Here is a 25,921-nt window from a genome sequence, read left to right as displayed (position 1 = left end):
AATCTTGTTGGGTCAGAAATTGAAAATAAATCCTGTTATAAATGGTAGGTGTAATAATGCATGAAGTAGTAGTGGGAATTATGTCAAAAATGTGTTGTTTTAATAGCATATTACAATGATAATCACGTCATTGTGCTGATTTATTTTTTCCCAAATTGTCAAATTTCTACTATGCAATTTTTCAATGCCTCTTCTCTTACAAAAATCTCCATTTTATGATCTGAAATAAGGCATATTTTCCTTCAGTGACGTAATTCTGGGTTTGAACTGTGGATCACATTGAGATTGTTGTGGATGAAGGCACTATTCATTCAGTTTTTTTGTATTTAGCAGGGTTTAGGAAAATGGCATAGATATTTAGGGGATCTTATAATTTTTACTTAACTAATATTTACTTTAATTTGTTGTTCAACTTCATATTGGAATGTGCAGTGTTTTTATAGTCAATTATGTTATTTCCCAGTGAAATGAATGTAGAAAAATTTTGTCTAGACACACTTGCCGATTATCGAAATGTGAACGTATGAGATTATCTTAAACCAAATTGTAGTGCCATCCTTTGATTGTAGTCGCATAAACTTAATGCTTTATTGAGATTTCATATTCTTGGATAACTTTTTATTCATGACTTTCTTCCATACTTGCCCTCTTTTAGAAAACTGCAGGTGAAGTAAAATGCTATTGTGTGAACACCTATTGACACTTAAAAGTCACCCATAAGCACAGTGTATCATGTAATCAGGTTTGTTCAGAATATTTTTCTTGTCATCATTTGGAAATTCATCATGAAGAAAGGTAAATCTGTGTCTTAAATGATTTGAACACCCCTATACACTATTGAGATAGAAATCCGGGCTCAAGCCTTGATCAGGCCAAATCATTTTTTTAACTTCACAAATTCAATCTTCACTCATTTGTTAATAATTGCATGAATGAATTGGTGCCCATCTCCCGCAAGCATTGTCATGCTGCCCATTGATAGTCTTTCTAATGAAATCCTAAATCAACTAATAGTCTTTTTTTTGCTCTTCTGTGGTAATGTTAAACAGTAGACAACACTGAATGCTATAATGATAATTCTTGTAACGTACATAAATATGGTAAATGAAGAGTGATGCTTAGCAAATATTGCCAGCATTAAATTGTGTCATAACCTCTCAAAAATTCAAATCAGCAGTATAGGCACTGAAATTGTATCTTAAATTAGTCCTGTCTCTTGGGAATAAATTCTTCTCTGAATGGTGTGTGAGAACTTCACGATCTTAATACATTTTTATGTAGATTCCACTAAATTAATTCTCTCCCTTGTTTGAAAAACACCTGCAGGCCAATCCTCACCAAGCAGTGTAGAGAAGTTCTATTGGTACCAGTTTTTTTCGTTTACTCTAATATAATATTGCCATTATGAGGGTAAAAAAACATTTCCACCTAAAAGATTTAATATTTCACGGCTGTGGTTTCAATGCAGCGCACCATCACCTGATGATGATGCGCAGCATCAAAAATATGGTTGTGAAATATTAAATCTTTTTGGTGGAAATGTTGTTTCTTTTTACCCTTATAATGAAAGAGTTCCGCAAAGTTAAACCTGAAACTTTAATGTTTAATATTGCCATACCTAGAATATAGAATTGATTAGGAATTTTTAGAATTTTGATGTCAACTTCATTCTATCATTACACTGATTTTTTCCATCCTTGCAAGTGACTAGATTCACTGACCCATGGGCAGTAATTTGTCTGTTCTTCACATTGTTATCAATTTTTAGCATTGCATGCATTTACAAAATGGTAGATATCTTCTGTCCTCATGCACATCTTTTGACATTTCTTGTCTTTACATTCTCTTACGTTTTGTTAAGGAGTGGGTGAAGATGATGAACCATGACTGGTTATTTTGATAGTATTCACATAAGAAAAATGTATTAGCAGTAGCCATACTTTTTCATTGTATAAAGACTATTGAGAGTCCAGTTTCAGGAGTAGGCTACGAGTGGATTGAACCACAAAGTAAAGTCCTGTGGTGTTATATGATCCAGTGATTATTGTATTTGTACATGAAGTTGGTTCTCATTATTATACATTATCTAAAACTGTTAATTATGAAAGTATAAACCATTGCTATTTTCATTGTATTATTTGATTATATATTATTGTATGGTGTAATTGCACTTCACATACTCTCTGTTTCTAGCAATTTAAGCTTTTCTTATGTCTATGTTTTAAGTATATTGTCATTACCATTTTATTTTATGTTCGAGTATTAATATGTGTAAAATGATGTTGTAGTTAAGCCTGTGATGCTCCTCTTTGTGCAGGGTTTGCCTGGTGGAGCAGCTGCGCACCAACCCTCAATGCCCCCACAGCCAGCACTGCCTCCTGGTGTTCTGCCTCAGAATAATCAAGTCCCAAGTCTGACAGTGTCAACATCAGGACAAATAATCAACAAAAGTTCAGCCGTGACAACAGTTGCGGCTGCCTCTCTACCCAGTGCTCCAGTTACCAGGAGGAAGTCAAGTGCTCAAGAGCCCTCGTCCAATGGTGGAACCATCCCTGGTGCTCACGCACTCCCTCCCCAACCGGCCCGACCATCAACTTTAGTGACAGCGGCTCCTCTAAAAAGAACTCCAGTGCAACCAAATGTTAATCCTACCCTACCTGCGCCTCAAGTCCATAAAAACAGTTTGGCCCCAGGAAGTGTTAGTGGCGATTCAGCAGGTAAGTTTGTGTAAAAATGATTTTCTACATATCTGGCATAATGAGAATGTTTGCGAGTGAGTGTGTTAGCTCTAAGATCAATTAGGCGCTGACATTCAAATTGTAGATCATAATCTCATTTCTGTAAAAGAAGATACAAGGTGAGGTATAACCATCACGCCACAGGAAGTAAATTTGTAACCCTTGCGGCAGTAAGTATTTCTTAAAATTTGAGCTGGTGTCTAATGGGAAGGAAAGAGTGTAGTGTGATATCAGCAATGGCTATTTATTATTGTAACTTATAGATGTAATTGTGTAATTTTCATATCTTTAGCATTTGTAAAGTGAGTATGACAACTTGATATTTTGGAATCTGTGCAGAAGCAGCCTAGAAAGAACTGGAGTTTCAAATACTTTAAAATAACTATAATACAACTTGGTGAAACTTTACTTTTTGTTAAGGTTATTGGTTGTTTAAAGTTGCTGTATAGCATTTACCCAAATGGAACATCTTACATTTTGTTGAGCATACAAACTATTCTGTCAAATTAGTCAGATGTAGAATAGAAATGACTTTTGAACAGATGGGTGTTGTTTAGAAGTTTCACATGACATATTTGGAATCTGGATTATGATAACTAAATATTACTAGCAAACCTAGGTAAATCAGTGAAAATATTAAAACCTAAGTGTGTCATGGGGAAGAAGGAACCTTATATCTCTAGTATAGATCACCTTGTTCCTATTAAGCACCACTAATGCTAGGTCATCTTTGTCCTTCTCTGCAAGAATTAACTTAGGTAAGACCACAAACTAAATTTAGGAAATATTTTGGAGATTGGTAATGTTGCCGAAAGGTGGCCCTCAATTGTTGAACGAAAGAAAAATAAGTCCAGGGATGTCCCAGGGAACTATTCAGCCACTTCCTTAACAAGGCACCCGTAAGCAGTGCTCAATCACACATGATTGCTCCTGATTTCTGTGGTGAGCATGTATGTGGTACCTCCATTCATTAAATAGTATTTTAGGAAATTTCAAAACATGTGTAGGTAGGAAAAGTATTAAACTATTTCCCTCAATTTTCTCCTATTTCCCTCTATTTCCCTCACCTTTCCCTCAAAAGCAGGAATTTCATAAATTGTTCTTTCATACATTATTGGATAAATTTTAGCGAGAAAATTTATCTTCAATGTTTCCACTAAAAGTTTCTTGTTTCATGATTATAATTTTTTTAATTAATTTATATTTCATATCAAATATTTCATAGAACCTTGTCAATTGTTGGCGTTTTGTCATTTCTTTTAATGATTAAGTGTGAGCCATTAATTTTTTCTTCCATATTGTGCTGTTGCAAGTTACTTCCAGTTCCTTTTTTAAATATTTTAAGAAAATGCTTCTATGTGAATAGGAAAAGGTCACATGGGTGATTTTAAAGTCTTATGATTTTCTGGCCACACAGTAAACATTTATGTTTCACCAGATTTTGCTTTTGAGTGGACAGAAGAAAGAAAATCTATTTCAGTAAGGAAACAATCAAGATAGTTTATATGAATTGCTTCTGAGTGGTCAGTATTTTGAAAATACTCAGTACATGATAATTAGCATGACTTTTTTTCATCAAACAAGATGATCTATTTGCCATTTAAAATGAACACCTGTAGGTAAGTAACTGAATCACCTAGCTCTCTTATTCTATGGGCAACTATGAGCTTTCAAGCAGTTATTTATCATGCTTCTTATTTGGATACTTTCCAACAGAATATAAAGTAGTAATTATAAAATAACGAGTTGAACACATGTATAGATAACCAGTGATGATCAGAGAGAGAGAGAGAGCCATTACTGCTAATGCCAGTATGCTTTTAACCTGATAGGCATACACAAATAAATGGTGACTCCTGTTTTATTTATACCTTTCTTTTAAAGAATGCAGGACATGAATGAAAATGAGGAAGTTATTTAGAAGTGTGTAGAATCAAAATATTTCCAAATTTGAATTTTCACTTGTCTTACTCTTTGCACTTCAATTTTTCACAGTTTTACCATATATTTTAGGCCATCTCAAAAGAGTTTGAGTTATAAGAGGGTATGGAGATGTAATTTACTTCGTAAACTCATTACGGTGTACATTACCTAAGTCAAAATGTGCTGAAACTGTTGTGCCCATGGACGTAAATGCTCATTGTTACATTAATTTATTAGTTCTTCAAAAACATGCATGTTTAGTGGTTTACTTTCAGAGTGATTCCACTAATTTTAAGGGACTATTTTGTGGCATAATAGGGCTTTTTATTTGTTTAATGGTGTTGCTGTACTTAGTTAGGAATAATTTTGCATAATTTTTAAATTTAATTTAGCTTTTGGACTACCTATATGTGGAGGAATTCCGATTAATGTGATTATTTTTCCACAAAATGTGATCTCTTTGGTGAGGTGCTTATTGTTTGCATTATTTGGAAGTAAGTTAAGCAAGGGACACAACGTGTGTTAAAGGTTGATAAATGAAAAATCATAAATAAAATATGAATGAATGAATGAATGTTGTTTGCTAAATTTGCTGCAATTCCACAAATTGAACATTTCCAGTAATTCATTGATGTTATATTTTTTAAAGAAATATTATAATTGAAGATCTGATGGTCAATTTCACACTTACCCAGAAAAATAATCTAATTAATTCGAGTATTCGAAATCTTATAGTAGGAAAATAATTTTTAAGAACGAAAAAATATGAGGTTTTGTTCTTTTACCCGAGTTTTTGTTGAGTATCCTACATGCACTCACATTAAAGTCATGGCTTCAAATTCTATCCATAGATGGTTATGGATTTAGAAACCATTTAAGAAATTTTCCTTAAAATCCTAGCATCATTATCTCATGGGGATGAAGGTTCTTTGATTTCTAATGAAGTGCATAAATATATTAATATATTAATTACTTCAATGCACATATTAAAATGTGGGTTAAGAGAGAGAGACAATTTTTTAAGCTATTACTGTGAAGTAAGCTAAACTTGGTTTAATAATTTATATTGTCACCAATGAATCTTCCGTAGATGTAGAAGTAATACTCTTACAATGGAACATGCTATTTTAAATCTTTTCAAATAATTTCAAATTTACATAATATTTTATTGAGTTCAATTAACTATGTATTTCAATCAAGGTTGCCACAGGCTAACAATATGATAGCATGCCATTTCCATGCTCCAAATTTTACTTGTATTTAAATCATTGTAGTTCAACATAGAAGTTATCTTGCTTATAATTTTACTCTGCTCATATAGTCACCATTTATTCTTGAATATATTTAGCCAGGTATTGAATAATCACTCCTTTTGGCGTGCCACCTTCACTGTTAAAGAGGAAAATAATTGAGAAATTTTTCTCTTGCTGTCTGCCACCTACAGGTAACTTTTTCCGTGAGCTAATGTGGTGTGTCAAATACTTGTTAATGGAAGTATTGGTTTTATGTCCCGATGGACCCACTCCTCTTGTCTTCTTTTATCCCATGTTCTGGGCAAAACAATGTGTCCTAGTATGCCCAGGCTGCCACTTAAGGTCAATCAAGGCCCATTCTCTGTAGTTAGAGAAATTATCTTCTTCTTGTTGTACCTATTCATTTTGGATATCGGCCATTAGTATAACTTTTCCATTTTAATTAATTGTGATGAAAACAGTTGTCTATTTGGTAAGAAAGCCATATCTTCTAGTTTTGCAGCAACGATATCCTTCCGACTTAGCCTCATCTTCCACATGCTTCTATTCATTTGAAGAATCAGCTGAAGCAGGTCATAATAACATTCATTGTGCATTATGTAGCCCAGATATTCGAATTTTCAGCATTTCACTTTTGTCAAGATTTTCAGCCCTTTATTTATTCTGTATCTCCTGATTCATAATATATCCAATCCATGAGATTTTTGAAATATGTCTACAGCACCTCATCTCAAACGCCAAGTTTCTTCATGGATGAAAGATCTGGTGCTTTCCCGGCGTATTAGTTGGGTGAATTCTTCTCGGGTCTTCCACCGGGTCTATGGAGCCATTGACCCGGTGTAAGACCCGAGAAGAATTCTTCATGGATATTTTCATTCACATCTCTAAATTCTACTTCGTACCGTAGAACTGTGAGCAACTTTTTCTATTCTTTGCTCAAATTCTCAAAAGTTAAATGAGTTTGTGATAGAGCTTCATGAGCTTTTATCATGGTCTGAATAGCTTTGCTTGTTGGGGTGGGGGAGTGCTTAATAGTGGAAGGGGCTTTGAGTAGATGTCATGTGTACTGGCCAAAATAGAGGGAGAGAGAGCATTCAGTGGAGTGATAGGCATTCATCCCTTCACCATCCTGGTTGAGCACTGGGGTAACCTAATGAAGGAAAAGCATGGAAGTGGACGTGACTGAGGCTTGAAGACCACTGATGTTTTCCTAGGCAATGCCTCTATTATCCCACTCACATCTCATTGGCCCTTCTCCAGTGTCATCTCTCTCTCATTTCCCTCCATGTGTCAAAGGTATTTCATAGGTGTGTGCCATTGGATGCTAATTTGAACTAGCTTTTGATTTACTGCTATTTGAGTAGGTGGCATTTGGCTGGAGACCATAACTTTGGTCTCCTGACATTTAAATCTAAATCATATCCTTGGCAGGTCTCTGATATATTTGAAGGGTCTAAATTGTCTACAAAGATGACCGTGTCATCTGCATATTTGATGTTATTCAGGGATTTTCTAATTATCAATATGCCTTCGTTTATATCTTCTGGGAGAAGTGTCATAAGTCATAGATTATGAGTGGACATCAAAGAGCATTGAATAGAATATGCACACTACTTTTATGCACTATTTTTATTAAATTTCCTCAGTAGTTTCATTATATACGAGGGTCATCCGGAAAGTAGTACCCGTTCGTGAAATAAAGACACAAAAGTAAATATTAACAAACATAAAAAATTTTATTTGAAAGAGGATACTTTAAACTACTTCTCAACATAATCTCCAAGCAAATTAAGGCATTTGTCATAACGTGTGACAAGTTTCTGTATTCCTGCTGCATAGTCCTTCGCCGCCAGCTCATTGAGATACGCGAGGGACCCATCTTGCACAAATTTTTGCATAATGCAGATGGTGTTTAACAATTTCATGAACAATTGTTCGAGAAACATTGGGAAAATGCTCACAGATGTCATCAATTGTGACGCGCCGATCGTTCCTCACGAATTCGTCAACTGAGCTCACCAGTTGGTCTGTAATGACAGACGGTCTCTCCGAACGCTCATCGTCGTGTGTGTTCCCCCTCCCCATGTTGAAGTTGCGACACCACCGCCGAACAGACGACTCGTCCATTACATTGTCTCCATACACCTCCTTTAATTGGCGATGAATATCACATGGGCGAACGTTTCTTGCATTGAGGAATTTAATCACTGCCCTCACTTCACAACTGGCGGCGTTCTCAATTTTTTTAAACATTGTAAACAATCACAGAAACAACACAGGCAATGCTAGCGTCACGCAACTTGGCTCAGAGAAGGCAGACAAGCCACTGAAGCTATCTGACCTCGTCCAGCGGCTACTCGCGTCGTCAGCACTTCATGCGGCACGAACGGGTACTACTTTCCGGATGACCCTCGTACTATTAAAAAAGTTGTACTCCAAGATAATTTTACTTTTCATTAATTTTTTAGTGTTGCAACAGGTTAAGTTTCTGTGGTCTGGTGCAAGTTTGCTATGAACATGTTATATCCATGAACCTATAACCCACTGTAGTGTACAAGCTCTGGTTTACTGGAAATTTGTGGGTAGCCTGGAACAATTTGTACCAGTAAACAACGAAAAAAACCAGGATATTGCTCGACTTCTAGCGGACATGAGATTAAATTCAATACTCATAGTATAAAGTGGGCAAATGAATCATGCCAAGTAAAATTTTCAATTTATAGCGTAGGAACTGGCTCTTGCATTTGACACCTTTGTAAGATTTTTCATCTATGTTGTGAAGAAAGTAAATATATTAAATGATAAATGCTACTTACTCTACTTAGATAAAAAAGCCATTTGGGACTATAAGAAATCTACTATTAAATAGGTAGAATACCTTGAATGAATAGAACTAGTAATTATTGTGTTGGTGCGAGAATCATTGTCTATAAGGAAGAGCATGAAGGATAAAAATTGTGCATGACTGAAACTTGTGCTGTGCTTAGATTTAACTTCACCTCATTAAATATTCTGGTGATATTTTGGAGGTATTCACTGTCAACATAAGTTAGCAGTTCCAGAATAGTGTTTAATTTTGCACTGACAAAAACCTTGAGTAAAATTTGATTGTCTTTTAAGTCTGTGTCAATTTGTGTTTCAACCAGAAGATGGCTTACATGAACAGTGTGTGCAGCGGTTCTGAATGCAAAGTATGTCATAGGAGCTCAGTATGATGTGCTGGCAGAGTGAGCATTGTGTTCAGTAACCGCAGCTCGAAAAGTAAATGAAATTTTTGTCAGAGACATATCTGTGAAAAAATCACTTGTAGTAAGTTTTCAAAGGACACCAATTTGCAAGAAACCAATAATTCCTTCTATCAAACATGAAGTTCTAAATGTCATTGTATGAAGATTTCTTAAGGTTTTGAAACAACATTTCCTTTTAAAGACTATATTGCCCTTACCCTGAATTATTTTTTGTTTGGGCAAATGATGAAATTTTAGAGGTAAATCATGGGGCAAGAAACTACCCTGGGCATTACTTTCTCATTATATACTAGGGTACATTACCACCTCAAATGTCATGAATGCATTCTGCTCTTGAAAACCATCCTCTTCAAGGTATACTACATGTATTCTAAACCTCAATTGATTGCAATTGTCGTAAAAATCACCCAAATGAATATTATTATCAATTTTCAAAGGTAAGCTGGATCCATGCATTGATGTACATTGGCTAATTCTAAAGAAATTATTTTTGTTGTTACAACTTATTTGAAAATCTTGCTTGCTGTCTAACTTGTTTATTTACTATACCATTTGGATGTAACCTGTCACTCCTCCATTATGTCCTGATTGGTTTTACCAATACACAAGTGCTGTTCCAAAAACTGTTGCTCATACTGGAAGGAGTGGGTATAATTACTGCAACTCTTTTCTAAGATTTATTGTGAACATTATTCAGAATAGTAGCTATAGAGTTTTGTTTCCCGCCAGCCTGTGCCAAAGAGCGCCAATATTTCGAAGGCTAATTTTAATGTTGTCTTCAAAATGAAACTGCCAGAGCTTCTCTCCTCTTTAGGTGGGTATCACCCAAAGTAAGATTTGCCGAGGATTGCCTTTCACATATTGTGACACTCTCGTCTCAGTATGACCTGATTCATTGTATTTCATCTCAACTGCCAGATGCATTGAGCTATTTGCATAGGAGTTCAATATGTTTTGGCCACATAAGAATTTGGAAATTGGCTATTTTGGGTTATAGAAATTTAATATTACTCATATTGTGAAATGTTACTCGTAAAAAAAAGTTATGTCAATTTTCAATTGTCATTTGGAGTTGATATGACATTTTTCCTTAACAAGTGATTGGTCCACCCTATAGCAGTGAAGAAAATTAGTGTAAATGTACTACAAGATTTTCCAATGCAAGAATTTCTACATATGTAGCAATATTTACTCCTAAAAATATATTACCAATTGTATTGCGATTCTTTGAAGTATATTATTATATGAATTTTATCACACAAAGATTCAAAAATGGCATTAATCAGAGTGAAATCCTGTGAGTGAATTGTACAAATATTATTTGCCAGGAATTGAAAGTATTTTGAATGCCTAATTAAATTTTTTATGGCATGGTGCAGTGATCATTTTAATTATGTGTTTCCCTTGGTTTTAGTAATTTATCATCCAGCTCAGCCTAGAGATATATAACCCTCCATCTTTCCTTGCAGATCTTCCAGTTATTAAGAAAGAGCCAGTTGATCCTGTTGTACCTCATGTGGCAGCGGCTGTTGGCTCAGTGGTATCTGTGCCTACAGTTCCCCCAACACCAATTGGCAAGGCGGGAGCAGGTGACCAAGTACCATCGCCACCTGTGGGTGCAGCTGCTCCCCTTCCATCCTTGCCACAGGGGAGTGTGGCACCCCCAGCCAACTCCATTCACCATGTAGCACCACTTAATCCCATCAAGACGGAACCACCAGATCCACCTGCCACCTCCTCCCCTGTAACATTGCCAACAAAGTCATCACCTGCGCCCGTGCCTCCAAAAGCCCCTTCTCCAGCAATATCAGTACCAATGACTGGTCTTCCTGTGGGGACCAACAGTAGTGCTCCTCTGCTGAAGAAGGAAGAAAAGCCCACATTGCCTACTCCCCCACCTGCACCCCCCAATCCTAAGACAAATGAAGGTTAGTTTTGATCATTTCCTTGTGCATGCTCTTTTGTTTTGGGTGTGAAGTAATGGAGCCGTGTTTCATCCATGGTTATGAAACTGTGCAAAAATTAATTCTGCTTTTGTTGCTGTGAAACTTGACTAAACGCTCAATCAAAATATCTTCACGATACTGGTTTTACTCGAGTGTGAGCAAATGTGGCAGCCACCTTGCACACAGCTTTCTCATGCCCAAATTTTCAGTTAATATGCAATGTACTGCACTTTTTGAAATTCCTACTATGCCTGCTAGCTTGTGCACTTTCAGTCGACTATCATTCAGTATCACTTCGTGAATTTTCTTCACTGATTCTGAAGTCGTCACATCATTTGGTCGATCAATGCGATGCTCGTCTTGATAGCTTGTATGGCCTTGTTTGAACTCAGCTACCCAATATTTTACTGTTGTAAACGAAGGAGGAGACTCACCCAGAGTAGAGTCCAGTTCAGCTTTCATAGTGGTTGGGCTGAGGCCTTTCAAATAAAAGTATTGTATCACATATTGATGACCAATTTTCTCCACTTTCACAAATCACAGAAAACGTTCACTATTGATGGGTGCCTAACATACTAAACAACATGGCATCTTCTTACTTGAAAGAATTGCTTTATCGATTGCATTCTTTCTAATACAGTGATATTTTTCAAACAACTACTGCCATCTCTAGGACGGGCCAGGTATTTATGGGACCACACTCTTAGGACTTCAGGTGGTCCTCAAAATAAGCATTGTGGTAGCATTGACCTTGTTTGCATTGTCTTGATAGAAGAGATTTTTTTCTTTGCCAAATTAGGATGTTTTTTCTTGATTTCTTTGCTCAACCAGTGAAATAGCAACACATAATACTCTCCATTTATTGTTTGTCCTTTCTGCAAGTAGTTGATGTATGGAGATGATTCCGCGTGCATTCCAGAAAACAATGGCCATCACGTTGCTGGCCTATTTCATTGTATTTTGCCTTCTTCGGAGTGTGATTGCCTTTAGAAATCCACTGTTATAACTGTTCCTTTGTCCCTGGAGTATATTAGTGTATCAATGTTTCTTCGTTAGCTATGTGTCAATGCAGAAACTCATCAGGATTGCCACGGAAAAGTGTCAAACTAGCCTCCAAATCAACCACACAATTGTGCTAATGCTTCTGAGAGCATGTGCAGCACCCATCTTTTTCGAGATTTTTTTCACCCCCAATTTTTCGTACAAAATTGAAAACACTACCTTTTGATATGCAGGTGACCTCAACTGCTTACAACTACTCAACTTTCACGAACCTTGATTCGTCATTCACTCTGAACGGTATCCTGGATTTTATCAATCATTTTGGAAGAAGTGACTGGAAGGAACAGGAAGCAATGATGTTCATTATTTGTGGTTGTATGGCCATGTCTAACTCATTTGCCTAATTTTAAACAGTCAAAAACACAGGACTAAATGTGCCATGAACTTCATCCAACTCTGCTTTATCTCTTTCATTGTTATGCCTTTTAAATAGAATTTTTGGATCGCCACAGGAAACTTCCTTTTTTCTAAATAAACAAAGGTTTGTTACTTCAATTGACTATGAAGATAAAACCATGTGATGGATATAGCTGGAAGTTATACAGCATTTTAGTGAGAGATGAGGCTTACTGAAAGCAAACCTTTTTTGTTACTGCAAGCATCTCTTGGTTTTTCTAAGGAATCAATGAATGACCTCAATATTCCTGTAAGGCATTGGTCATGGCATAGGGTAATCCTTCGTATGTTATTTATCATTTTATTTGTCTACAATCATTTCCTATATATTGTTTGAAGTGTGATTTTTGCATGCAGTATAATTTGCTAAATTCAAAATGCTAGCAGTTTGAATTGTCATTAATAACATTTTTTAAATGTTAAAAATTTACATTAAATTCAGAGCAAAGCATAAGCAAAAATGTGGATGATTCCAGGGTACGGTGTAGCTTAGTTCCGAAGCATTAATTCTAGTAAGAGTGTGTGACAACAGCACTTGAGTTAGCCATTGCCTCAAGTTTGACATTTATATTATTGATTGGGTATATGCTGATGAATCTGGCATGTTTTTTTTTTTTTGGGAGCCAGATTTGGACCTCCCATTTGTGCCCTTTTAAACACACCATGATGTTTTCTCTTCCTTACTTTCTTTTTCCCTCCTAATGGGATCCATCAGTCTATTTTATTTTACTTACCCGTGATTTAATCATTATTGATGGCATAATTGATATGCTCTCGGCTCCCTTGTGGTCTAATAGAAAATGTGTCTGGGTATATGACCAACATTCAGACTGAATGATGGCATTCTTGTTACAGTTACAAATATATGTGGTTCTCTTATGTGGTACTAAATGACAATTAAAATGAAGTTGAGAACTTGTCATGACAATGCATTAAGTGGAAAGCAGATGTTACTCCTGGTTTATATATCACAGATTGTTTTGTGATTTGAAGTGTTAGATGATATTTGATTCTGAATTTAGTTTTATGTATAGTATATACATTATTTATTACCCTCCAGGTGCCTTATTTTTCATGTTTTGGTGTATTCCAATTTTGGATAATTCAATTTTTTAAATTCCTCTAGAAGTTAGTTGTAACAGAGTTTACTTTTTGATATACAGGGTCGCACCCAAAAGTGGTAGGACTGATTTTTTTACAAGAATTTTATTGTCGATATACTTACATCGACTTAATAATCTTCAAAGTATGCTCCTTGAGCTGCTACACACTTAGTATAACGTTGCTCCCATTCCCCGTATGCCTGCTGGAAATTTTCTTTGGGGATGCCGTTGATGACCCTCGTCGAAGCCTCCTGAACGGCCTTTATCGAGTCAAAACGTCGTCCCTTGAGCTGTCTTTTTATCAGGGGGAAGAAGAAGAAGTCCGGTGGTGCCAGATCGGGAGAATAGGGTGGGTGTGGCAACGTGGCAACACCGTATTTGGCCAGGAGCTGTCTGACGACGAGCGCGCCATGGCTCCCATTTTCGGCACCATCTTGGCGCACACCTTGCGCATGGCCAAATCCTGTGAAATAATGTGTTGGACATTGGATGCAGACAGACCCAACTGGTCTGCAATTTCTTCACTGGTTAAGCGTCGGTCTGTGTTCAGCAGTGTCCTCACTCTGTCCACATTCGTGTCGGTTCTTGCCGTCGACGGCCGTCCCGAGCGATGGTCGTCTTCAACGAGCTCCCTACCCTCTTTAAACAACTTGTGCCACTCAAATACTGTGGAAAGGCTTAAGGCAGTGTCCCCATAAGCCTGATTGATCATATCGAGGGTCTCAGTTGCCATCTTCCCGAGTTTCGCACAAAACTTCATGGAATAACGTTGCTCTAAATTCAGATTCATTTTGTTTTTCGACGCGGACAAAAAACTTGCTTCATTAAAAACTGTGTCCTCACTCAACGACAGCCTGCAGGCGACTGAGGTTGGTGTCGGTCTGTTGCTAAGAGCCCCCTCCACCTTACCCTGCCAGGCAGACCCCCCTCCACCGCTCCGTTCGCGCCATAGAAAATCAGTCCTACCACTTTTGGGTGCGACCCTGTATTATAATCAATAGTTATTATTTAAAGAATAGGTATAATTAAATTTAAAGCCATTCCAATTTTTTAGTGCCTTTTCAAAGTTTTGAATTGAGTTTACACTGGTAATTGCAATGGTGTATATGGAACATAGCTTTCCAAGAAAGAAGTCTATGAAAACCATCACATCTTGGCATAGATTTAGAGTTTTGGATTAAAATTATCCGATTTTCTAGTATACATAGTGCCTATAATAATAATAATATTGTCGTTGAATTCCCATCAGTTTTAGTATCTGTCTATTGTTGCCATTTTTCAGGCCTAATAAACAACTCTGTAGCAGTGGACAAAAAAGCAACGTCTCAGCCAGAGATTCCTAAGCCGAATCCAGCGGCTAACTTTGCATCAGCATTCAAAAATAAGGTGAGATTCGTATTGGTGATGTAACATCATTGATTAGGGAATTGGAAAGAAAATAGAGTTGTTGGGGTTGAAGGTGCTCACGAGGAGTGTGCATCCATTTCAAAAGCTGGCTCACTAAGCAAGTGTTGCCTGTCCTGTGCTGAAGGATGCCCTTTTAATATTTTTTATTTAAGGAGCATGGAAATGCATGTCTAGTCTTGTCATGGTATTCCAAGTACAAAAATTAAACCTGTCAGGTTATTTTAAGAGGCTTCCTGATTTATCTACTCTTTTAACTTCCACATTGCTTTACTTGTTGGTGCTTCTACAAGGGTGTTCTGAAAAGATCTCGACCTGATGATGAAAATGACAATTTATGTTTTCAAAAACATTTTATTTTTCAACATAAACTTCTTTAACATTACATTTCATTGATTGGTGTTCCAGTGCCCTTATTTCGTATCTGCAGTGTTCCTTTGCTAGTGCTGCTGAGTACTCCTCCACAGCCACAATTGCTTCTTGATTGGGCCACAAATGTTGACCAGAGAGGAAACTTTAGAGTTCTCAGAATTGGTGGAAGTTCAAGGGAGCCAAACCTGGAGAATAGGGTGGATGTTCTAGTGCTTGATAGGGCAAATCACTCAATTTTCCGATCACCGAAGCTTTAAATAGGGTAGTTGCATTGGCCAGATGGGAAATGGTTTTTTCCTCCCTAAACTTGGTCTGCATTCATGAATATTTGTGTCCTGTTTCATTAGAATGTTAGAATAGACCGCAATTAACCATTTTCAAGATAATTTAGGAACAGAATTCTTTTTGCATCCCAAAAATCAACTCGACCATTTTTTGCTGACTGCACAGTCCTTGCCTTCTTTTGAGCAGAAGAACCAGCCTCAATTTTGTTTCAATCCTGGTGTGCAATTGTGAGTCCATGTTTCACCAAATGTAACTCATCAATGCAGAAAGATTGTTTTCCATAAAATCTACCTAGCACTGTTTGGAAATTGTCATCTAAATGCATTTTTGATCTTCAAGATCTTGTATGTTATCCCTTATCTGGCACAAAGTTGTGTCATGTGCAATTCCTGTAAAATATAACCCATGCATTCTTTTGGCATCCCTACGTTATTATTAATTTCATGCGCTTTTTGTTTGCTGATCTTTCAAAATCATATCATGCATTTTTTAGATGATTACTGGTGTGATCATACTTTAAGGACTTCCTTCACATAGATCTTCTTGGAGGCTTTCATAGCCATGTTTAAACTTGATCACCCATTTATTCATGGTCGAAATTGAACAAGAAGAGTCCCAAAGCAAGTTTACAGTCCTGTAATGAATTGCAGTCAGCATTTAACCTTCTTCTATCAAGAATTTAATCACTCCACAATACTCAATTTTTTCCATTTCTAACAACACTCATACCGCAACTGATTCAAATGACTGCCTACAGTGAACTGCTGGATTGAATGAATAGCAAATTCACTCCGTGTCTACTCGCAGTAGTGCCAACATCTGAGAAGAAAATCATGCAAGTGGTGAATCCATCTATGGGCAAGGGCCGTGCAAACACTCTTCTCGATGTAATAATAAGATGAGATAGTTGATGAAAATACTAGGTGTGGTCATTATGGAAATCTCTTGTCTCCTCAGCATCTGCGAAATGCCAGTTCTTGGTCATCGCTTGCCCAGGCATCAACCAACAGCACAGGATCTGCGTCAGCCCTTTCATCTTCCGTGACTGGCCCTCCATCTTCTACCACTTCATCCTCAGCAGCTGCCCCTGCACTAGCAGCTGCAGCCTCAGTGACCTCATCAGCTACAAATGCATCATCTGCTCCCTCCCTTCCTTCCACACCCATGGGCCCCAATTCTCCATCTAACCCAACTCCCACTTCCACCATCAAATCGGCAATGGAAAGTTTTCAGCAGTTCAAGAAACAGGCCAAGGAGAAAGCTCATAGGGTGAGTAAACATTCCTAATGCCAGTGGTATGCATCTGCCTTTTTATTTACTTGGATTTATTCAGAGATGGGCTGTATCTTTAGTTTCCATTAAATCAGTTCTTCCTGCAAGAACCCATTTTACAACCTTCAAATTGAAAAAAATTCCTTTAAATATTACTAATAGATAAGACGGTGAAAGAGAAAACTGCTGATCTTTTTTGGATGATCCCTGTACTGCGGACCTTATTTATGTTTTATCCATGTAAGCTCATTTGTTGTGATAGGGGAAGCTTTGTTCTCACCTACATTCTGGTTCTTTTCTCAATCTATCTATATTTTACCTGAATGGTTCTATTGAATTTGATCCTGTAGCCTCTATTCCTGAATGCCCCTTCTTGAAGCTATTTTACTTTGTCCAAACAATATATGCTGTGAATTTATTTTCTGTAATATTTCATTTAATATCATACTGTGTGTATCTTTGTCATTTGCTTACTTGTGTTTTAAAAAAATTTAAAAAAATGATATTATTTTACACTGCACATTATGTTAATTGATCAATAATATTTAAGTTAAAAACTTACAGTTAAAAAGGGGAAGTTGATGTATCCTTTATTATTTGGTGCAGAGCCTATGTAAAATAAAAGAAATATATTACGAAGTATCAAATTAAGCTCATCTTACTGAAGAACCAAGAGAGTAAGGAGAATGTGAGATTTAAGTTATCACAGTTTGAGAATTCAGAAAGGGAAAAAAATTGGGTAAGGTTCACAACTTGAAATCCTATACACAAGTTGTAGTAGTAGAAGTAGTAGCTATAAAAGGGGGAACAAATTCCATAGTTTCGGGCATGATATGGTGGAATATATGGATGCATGGATGCATCTGGTTTCTGAATATAATAATGAACAAACAGAAGCACTTTATCATTAGATATTGATCTAATTCATGACCGGTTTTGTTTTACTACATCAACTTCAGGAAAAATGCTACTATTTGGTTATCATTACTATTAGGGGGTGTGACAAACAGCCGAGGTCATATGTGCCATCAGGGATAGAAAGGTAGGATATTCAGGGAATGGAAGAAGGGTGAAGAGAAGCCCAACATTGGCATTAGCCTACTCTTCACAAAAGTTGCCAGTTGTTGAGAAGTCCAGAGTTAAATGTCCCATCTGATGGATGGCATACTCACTTAAAGTACTATCAACATAGCACCATAAACGGGGATCAGGATACCTTTGAAAAATTCAGTCATCTTTGGGATTTGAACCCACGTCTATGGGGTGAGAAGCTAGTAGATTAGCCACCGCATCATCCAATCCCTTCTTACACCCACCCTCGTATACTCGAATTTTGGGTATCTTTTCAAAAATTTTAATCTATACAATGTTTACATCACAGGAGTGATGGTTAACCTTCTATGGAAATACGGTGAGGGTAGCTGTGTAGTGTGTGGGAGAAGGGTTTGGGAAGCAAATTTGTTCGCTTGACAATCAGGGCTAATGTTGCCCTCTCAAGTTGGTAAAATGACCTTGTGGCTCACTGTTTGTGTGTGTCAGGATTCAGGCTGCAGCCTTCTCAATGGTTTTGACTTAGTAAGCATATCTGTATATACTCTTTGAATGCTATTGCTACATCTTCTGGGAATGCCCATGAGATGCTTCCATTTTTCTGCTTCTTGCTCACATGATCAAAGGCTAATGTAACATAAGGAACATTAACATTTCCTGCAATTGATCCCACAGCAAAGAGCCCTTATTGAGCAACAGGAATTGCGAAGGCATCAAAAGGAACAGGCTGAGAAGGAGAGACTGAGGATGGAGAATGAGAGGCGGCGTGAGAAGGAGGAGGAAGATGCCCTCGAGAAAGCAAGGTGGGTGGTGTCACACCTCCCGTCTCTTCCCCTTCCATCCTTGGTGGAAGCCATTTGGGAAGAGATACTAAGACTCCATTTAGTAAACCTTTTTGTTTGTCTTCAATAGATAATATTTAATGCTTTACAAACATGCAGAATATAAGTTAATCACAAAAAAGTTTGCAATGCAGCATCAGAAACCTGGAGAAGTTAGGGAAATTTTTAAGTTCTAATATGTAGTAATCCGATTCCTATTCTCTGAGATATTATTTGAATTAAGATTCTCATGAAGGCCAGTGATAATTTAATTTATCTAAAGTCCTTGGCATGACAGGAATCCTTTGTTGTCTTAATTTTTAAACTTTTGGAGCATTGTATTCTTCTGAAGAAATCATGTAATTTTTTTTGAGATTTGCATGGAAAAGTAAACTAAAGGATAAAGAAGGATGTTGTTTAAAAAAAAATTGGGCACATGTTGTGGGCCCCCAACAGTTCAAATTCTATTCGCAGGAAAGCTGTGGCTGAGCAGCAGGCATCCCGTTCAGATGAACTTTCTTCAGTTGCTAAGGGAGCATCTTCATTGTCCACTGTTCCTTCTGCCAGTTCTGTGCCGTCTTTGGCTCCAACAAATCAAGAGGCCCCAAGTCCTGTGTCAGTTGCTGGAGCTGGAATCCCTGGAAACACAGGTGTGCCAGTTCCTGGATCAGTGGGCCCTCCTTTGCCAAACACGCCATCTGGGGGGGGAGACAAGTCAGCAGCGGAGAGAGAGAGGCAACGATTGAGGGAGCAGGAAAGAAGGAGACGAGAAGCTGTTAGTATACATTTGACATGACCTTGAATTTCCTTAAAATCTTAATTTATGTCTTTTGTCTTAATTTAATACTTTTTTTATACATATGATTGGTAGGTGAGTGATTTGCTCTGTGGAGAGTTAAATGGGTTTCATATGCCTAAAGTTTTTCAGAGCATTAAGTTTGGATGTTGTTGTTCTTGGAGACAGAAGACATTAATTGGATGCATGCCAAATGCATTTATTTCATGACTCCGAGTTTTGATGGGTGACAAATTAATTAGATTAGTTACTGAGGTTGGCATAGAATATAGTATTCATAACAAATCTGAGAAAATATTAGAAAAGTTAAGGGATGTACGTACACCACTTTTCACATTCCTTGAAAGCTGTTAAAACAGAAATTTTGATGATTCAGGAATAAACTCTTGAATTAGCCAATCAGTTAAAAAAAGTTAAATTTCCACGTTCATGGAATTTTAGTGTCCATGCTTTTGTAATCATGCATCTGACATCATGCTGATACAATAATGAATAATTATTAAGTTATTGCTTGGAATTTTATCTCCAGCATAGGAAATATGCTGGTGTCATCCTGAATGTTTTTTCTTAAAGATAGGGTGATACATCGTCAATACCAGAATAATTTGATTTATTTTATGAACTTTTTCATCATTGATAAGAGGACAAGGTTATGTGCATCGTATTGCTGTATCATTTTACTTCAAAAATCCTATGTTTCTTCTGTTGACTTTATATATAAAAAGTAATAAAAGGTTAATATTAAGAAAAAAATTTCAGCTTCATTACCCAAGTTATTCATGACATGACTGAAGTGCTTTATATTTGTATATTTACGTAGTATTTTTGTCTGGGAAAATAAAACATTATTAGAAACTGTACTTTTATGGCACCCCTTCCAAGTTTCCCCTAAACATCAGGTTTCATTGCTTTCATAATGTCCAGAGACTCTACAGGTGTGTGGAATCACGGTGGATTATTACATCAGTAATAAATGGAGTTCTAGTTAGTCTAATATAGTATATGTTGAATTAGTGGTTATATTTGATGATATTTTAATAAACCCCTCATTTTTTTCAGATGGCCAGTCATATTGACATGAATTTGCAGAGTGACATGATGGCTGATTTTGAAAAAAACCTGTAGCATTGTCACCATGTGCAGTTTGCTCTTAAGACTTATTTTTCTACTGTCGTGAGTGGACTAGATTCTCTTGTAGTCCAAAAGGCCATCCATATTGATGGCACAGAAGAGGAATTAACTTCTCTCCTTCTCTTATTCAGTCAGATAGTCCTTGTGGCCCTTACATAGATAAAATGACCTCATGGTCAGGTGAAATAATAAAGTGTGTATGGTTCAAAGACTGACCATTCTCCCAAACCAAGCCTGGTACCTGCCCCCCGCGTGTTCCTCCCATAACAGTGGATGTGGTCACGAGCCTTACTTTTCCCTAGCAGAGACCTTTGTAAGTGTATGAACTGTGGGTCTGCTATCTGCCATGGGTAGTGGGAAAGTAAGATTCTTTTGCCCTATTATGGGACTAAGCTTTGTAGAAAAAAGGTGTATGTGCGTGCGTGTGAGTGAATGTGTAAATTTTGGCTACTGTGTGGTGAAATGCATTTGGAGAGAAAAAAAAGGAAGGGGGGAGAAGTCAAAACTATGTGCCAGCCCTCCTGTCGAACGTCCATGGTTATTAATGTAAGATTCTGGATTTCCAATAAGATGTGGAGGCCTAGCAGTCATATTTGTTTTCTCTAATGTTAAGCTATGATTTTATTTTGGTTTTGGGCTCTTCTCTGTTCATTGTTTATGCTGTTTATTCGTTTCTTTCATGGTACAAGTTTTCATCAAATTGATTCCCAAAAACCATTATGTATCAGGTTGTAACTCTGGTGCCTATTTGTTGTGTTAGCTTAAGCCAAGTGACATATTAAAAAAAATTGAGTCAGTAAGTAAAAATTAATGGGATGTGAAAGAAGAGAGGGGCCTGAATGTCTGGGGGTAAATGGATTCCCCCACCATTTCCCAAAGGGGTGTAACCCACTTGAAATTACGTTTCTATGCAAACTTGAAGACTTTGGTCAGCCTTGTTGCTGATTCTGTAAGTAGGTGTCATGTTGTCCTTCTGTGTGTTATTTCACAAGACAATTGTGGGAGTGAATACTGAAGTAAATTTGGTTGTGATTCTGCAGTGGTGATGACAAGTTGATGGATTACAGTTTGATCATATATAATTCATTAAGTGGACTATTGGAGGAGGACTCAGGTTATCCTTTTAATTTAATTGACTAGAGACTACAAAATTATGGGAAAGAGAAATTGAGCATTACCATTGTGTATTAAGTGATAGCTGTGCTCTTTGAATGGTTATTGTTTTTGTATATATAGTTAGGGCTGTAATTTATTATGACAAGATACATTATTGTACCTTCCCTTATATAAAGTTTTTTTTTATTTTACAGAAATCCCGAATATTTTAGGCCTATCATGAAAGTCTATTAAGTAAATATGCTTTCAAAGGTTTGCCATTAACGATCATTTCCTTCATTTCATCCCACCTACTTCCATTGGATACATACATGTATCTTTCTTTTAAAATGGAACTTCACATATATTTTTGTACCTAACTGAGTTTGTTGTTTTCCCCATTTTAGCAAAATGTCACATTCTTTCCTATTCCTCCCACTCCTGGATGGATATTTGTGTGTGTGTGCGTGAGTGTGTATATATATACATTTATATATGCATATATATGTATATATGTGTGTATGTATGTGTGAGCATGTGTGTGTATATTTATTCAATGGTTGCTGAATTATTTTCCATGGTACTTCTTTCGGCCTATAAGGAATGTGGTGATTGCCAATAATACCGATTCTCTTTTGAAGAGGAATTGAAGGTTTAGTAAACTTGGAACCATGCTGCATTTCTTACCATACTCTGTGTAATGGCTCTTTTTGCAATATAGAGTGGCTGGCATGCAAGTGGGCCAATCCTCTTGCCACCTTTAAATGAGGTGTTATGTTTTGAAACTGTAAATTAGTGTTTGATTGAAACTTTTGTTATCGTGTTCTTGGTATTATGGATCCAATTAAAAGAACTGTACAGAAGTACTCATAGGATGCAAATATTTTTTCCATAGGTGCATGAGGACTTAGGATTTATTGAAAATGCAAAGCTCTAAATATTTAATGAGGAAAAAGTGGAATAATTTAATTAATGACTGGTATACATGGGAAAATAAATATATATATATATAATTATACATGTATTTAATCATATATATAATTATATACATGATTATATATATATAATTATATATATATATGATTATATGTATAATTGTGTGTATATATAATTATATATATGTATAATTATAAATATACATACACATATATATGTATATGTATGTATCTTGTTTCCAAAAACTTAGCTATTTTGGTTATTTTTTTAGATTGAATCATGTTGGCTTGTACTTTTTTATTATTTTTGTTACTGTTTCATGTTTTTTACTACCTTTTGTCCTCAAATTCTCTCTAAAGCAAAATTTGTATTCTAGACAAAAGCATTCTGCTGATTTGTTTTTTCTCAGTAATGCAACTATAATTATGTTGAGTCTCCATATGTGTACTTTGAAAATTAGTGATTGCTAAAATGTGACTGTTAATGAGTGGCTACTTGGTTGCTCAAATTGTGCTTAAAGGCATTAGTTATTTATTATTTTGATAATTGTCACATTCTCTATGCAATAATGATTCTAATATTAAATGGTTAATCATTTCACATCGAGTAAAAACCATTAATATTGTTGTTGTATGTTTTGTCGTTATGTTGATCAAAAGAAAAAATGTATGCATCTTTAGGCATCTATAGGTGTTTCTAAATTATGATTGGCAATTTATTTGATATTGCCATATTATCTTGTGCACCCCTTTGTACACCTTGGCTATGTTCAATACAGCTAAAAAGATGCCAAAATTACTTGCTCATCATTGGAGGGCATATTCCTAAGTTTCACAGAGAATAAATGGTTTATAAAACTACTGAAATTAGAAAAACACTGCCGTTCATTAATGTATATTCTCCAGATTTTTTAAGGTGTTGTTGAAACCTTTCGAGATGATTGTCAAAGGCTGCATTTGCAGTGTGATGTCATTCCTTTTATACTAATGGTGCTCATAATCCTGTTAAGGTGGGGAGGTGCTTGCTCATTACAAGTTTTAATTTTTTCTCACTTTAATGGCAAGCTTTCCCTTTCCTGTCAGTTTGTAGGATTGATTCTGAAAGTAGGTTATTGTCAGAAGATGGCACTTCTCATGTATGTATGCATTGGCCATGGAATCGGAAAGTCTATAATGTAGGATGAAAGCAGGTCCGAATCTTTTAATTCCTGTCAAGTGTCCGGAACTATTTCAGACAGAATGTTGCTGCTGGTGTTTACAGAGCCATTGGTCGGTGTTATTTTAATGCTTCGATGACTCTTGGATTTGGACGCACAAAAAAATTAAAAAATTATTGTTGTAAAATATCAATAAAAATATGTGTGACAGTAGATATGTGTAACACAAAGGATAGGTCAACCACTCATACATATTTTAGTATGCCTTGTGGAAATAGGGACTAAATTATGTCAGTTTTCACTTAATGGGCACCTTATGAGGTGCGTCTACTGTACATAGATATTGTTCTGAGCTAAAAAATACAAAGTATATTGGCTTTTAATTTACTTTTCTGGTACACAAGAAAGTGAAAACTGAAAATGTTATCTGACATGCAAATTTTCTCTTTTTTCTAAAACTTTCCATTGCATTTTGTACATATGATCATGATATTGTCAAGTGTGTCCCCAATGTTACCTTAAAATATCTGTGCCTATTTACCTCCATCCAAAATGTTAATCTTAACCATAAATATATTGTAACTTGTGGAATATTGTTTTAAACTGTGAAAAAAAAGACTAGGTAATTACTTTCATTTAACATTTTTCATAATATTCACAGTTAACAGTTATTCAGTCCCAAAAAGTCTCAGGCATTTTGTGAATGTGTGTATGTGTTCAAATTTGTTCATACGAATCACCTCATATAGATTGGTGTACCAATTCTATCTATTCTTTATTTTCCCAGAAAGAAAACAGTTCTTGCATGAGACTTTTCAATAAAAGGTGCAATGTATAAGGATAATAAATTTCTACACATGCAAATTAGCTTCTTATATTCTCACCTTGAATTTAGGGGCATGCCTTACTAAATGAATTATGGGCAGTCCCTTAAAAATACTATATTGTATCCACTGTAATCTGCTATGAAATGGACAAGAATGAAATTCTCACCAGGTGCCCTTAGAATTTGAAATTATATTTACTAGGTTCAATGATACCTTTTTACAGGAAGGTGTGAATAATCAGCCGGTCTGTGATAATATTTATTTTAGCTACACGTTGCTCCAGACAATTTGAAAATGAATTGAAATAAGTGCATGGGTATGATCACCAAACCTCCATTCAAACAGTCCATTTTATTTTTCTTGCGTATACTTCATTGAGCAGTGTTCCTATGGTCATATATTTTTTCAAAATATAATCTTTCATTTTGCTTTTAAAAACATATATGTTTACTTAACAGTGACTATCATGGTCTAGGACAGAGGAAAGGATTATGTCAGGGGCAGTAGAACATATAAGGTTTTAATTTCTCTAGGTATGATCCTCTTTCAGCTCCACTGAGTTACTTGTTTAATATACCTCTTTGTTCTTTAAATTTGATTTGTAATACTGATTTTGAGGGTGGATAAAGGCACAAGATGCAATAGTTTTATTGGTTTAATTTGACTATATATTCTCAAATTACGTAATGCATACTATCAATGAAAAATTAGGATACCTTTTAATCCAAATAAAAATTCTCCTTATTTATGTCCAACTCAAATCATACATTGTTTTAGTTGACGTAGTTAAACTGTTTTCAGTAAAATTTTGTGCATTATACTTTTTTACCACTTTGCAAATTCATAAATGTCTACCAGCTTCTATAGTAGAATTCCCTGGATTGTGTGTTCTCTAAAAACTCTCACCACAGCTAGATCTTAGGTGCATACATCTTTTTATAAAGGCGTTATGAACTTTCATTCTAATGGCAAAATTCTCTTTCATATATTTTGTTTAGTTTACCACTACTGCAAAAATTTTTACTTGAAAATATTTGAGGATGTATTTCATCTAACTTAAGGTGGATTAAATTGAAGCCTTTTGAGTACAGAATATTTTATAGAAGT

At 36.0% G+C, this 25,921-nt stretch overlaps 1 protein-coding gene across 7 annotated transcripts in view; it reads left to right on the top strand.

Moving 5' to 3' along the window:
• The window catches only part of LOC139687906 (bromodomain-containing protein 4-like), a 109,645-nt gene extending 86,766 nt beyond the window's left edge, over positions 1–22,879 (top strand). For 6 of the 7 annotated variants that reach the window (XM_071585277.1, XM_071585261.1, XM_071585253.1 and 3 more), the window contains 7 exons: positions 2,318–2,717; positions 10,632–11,090; positions 14,952–15,055; positions 16,688–16,999; positions 18,728–18,855; positions 19,330–19,648; positions 20,729–22,879. In XM_071585277.1, the coding sequence (XP_071441378.1) occupies positions 2,318–2,717; positions 10,632–11,090; positions 14,952–15,055; positions 16,688–16,999; positions 18,728–18,855; positions 19,330–19,648; positions 20,729–20,794 (1,788 nt within the window). In that variant the 3' untranslated portion in view covers positions 20,795–22,879. The remainder of the gene's footprint in view (positions 1–2,317; positions 2,718–10,631; positions 11,091–14,951; positions 15,056–16,687; positions 17,000–18,727; positions 18,856–19,329; positions 19,649–20,728) is intronic. The other variant, XM_071585283.1, reaches the window with a different exon arrangement.
• Positions 22,880–25,921: the final 3,042 nt, after the last annotated feature.

The sequence above is a fragment of the Hetaerina americana genome, unplaced genomic scaffold (assembly GCF_022747635.1).
Source record: "Hetaerina americana unplaced genomic scaffold, ioHetAmer1.1.p SCAF_1, whole genome shotgun sequence".
Classification (NCBI taxonomy): Eukaryota; Metazoa; Arthropoda; class Insecta; order Odonata; family Calopterygidae; genus Hetaerina; species Hetaerina americana.
The sequence above is the reverse complement of the archived record's forward strand: the minus strand, read 5'-3'. Positions and strand labels throughout refer to the sequence as shown.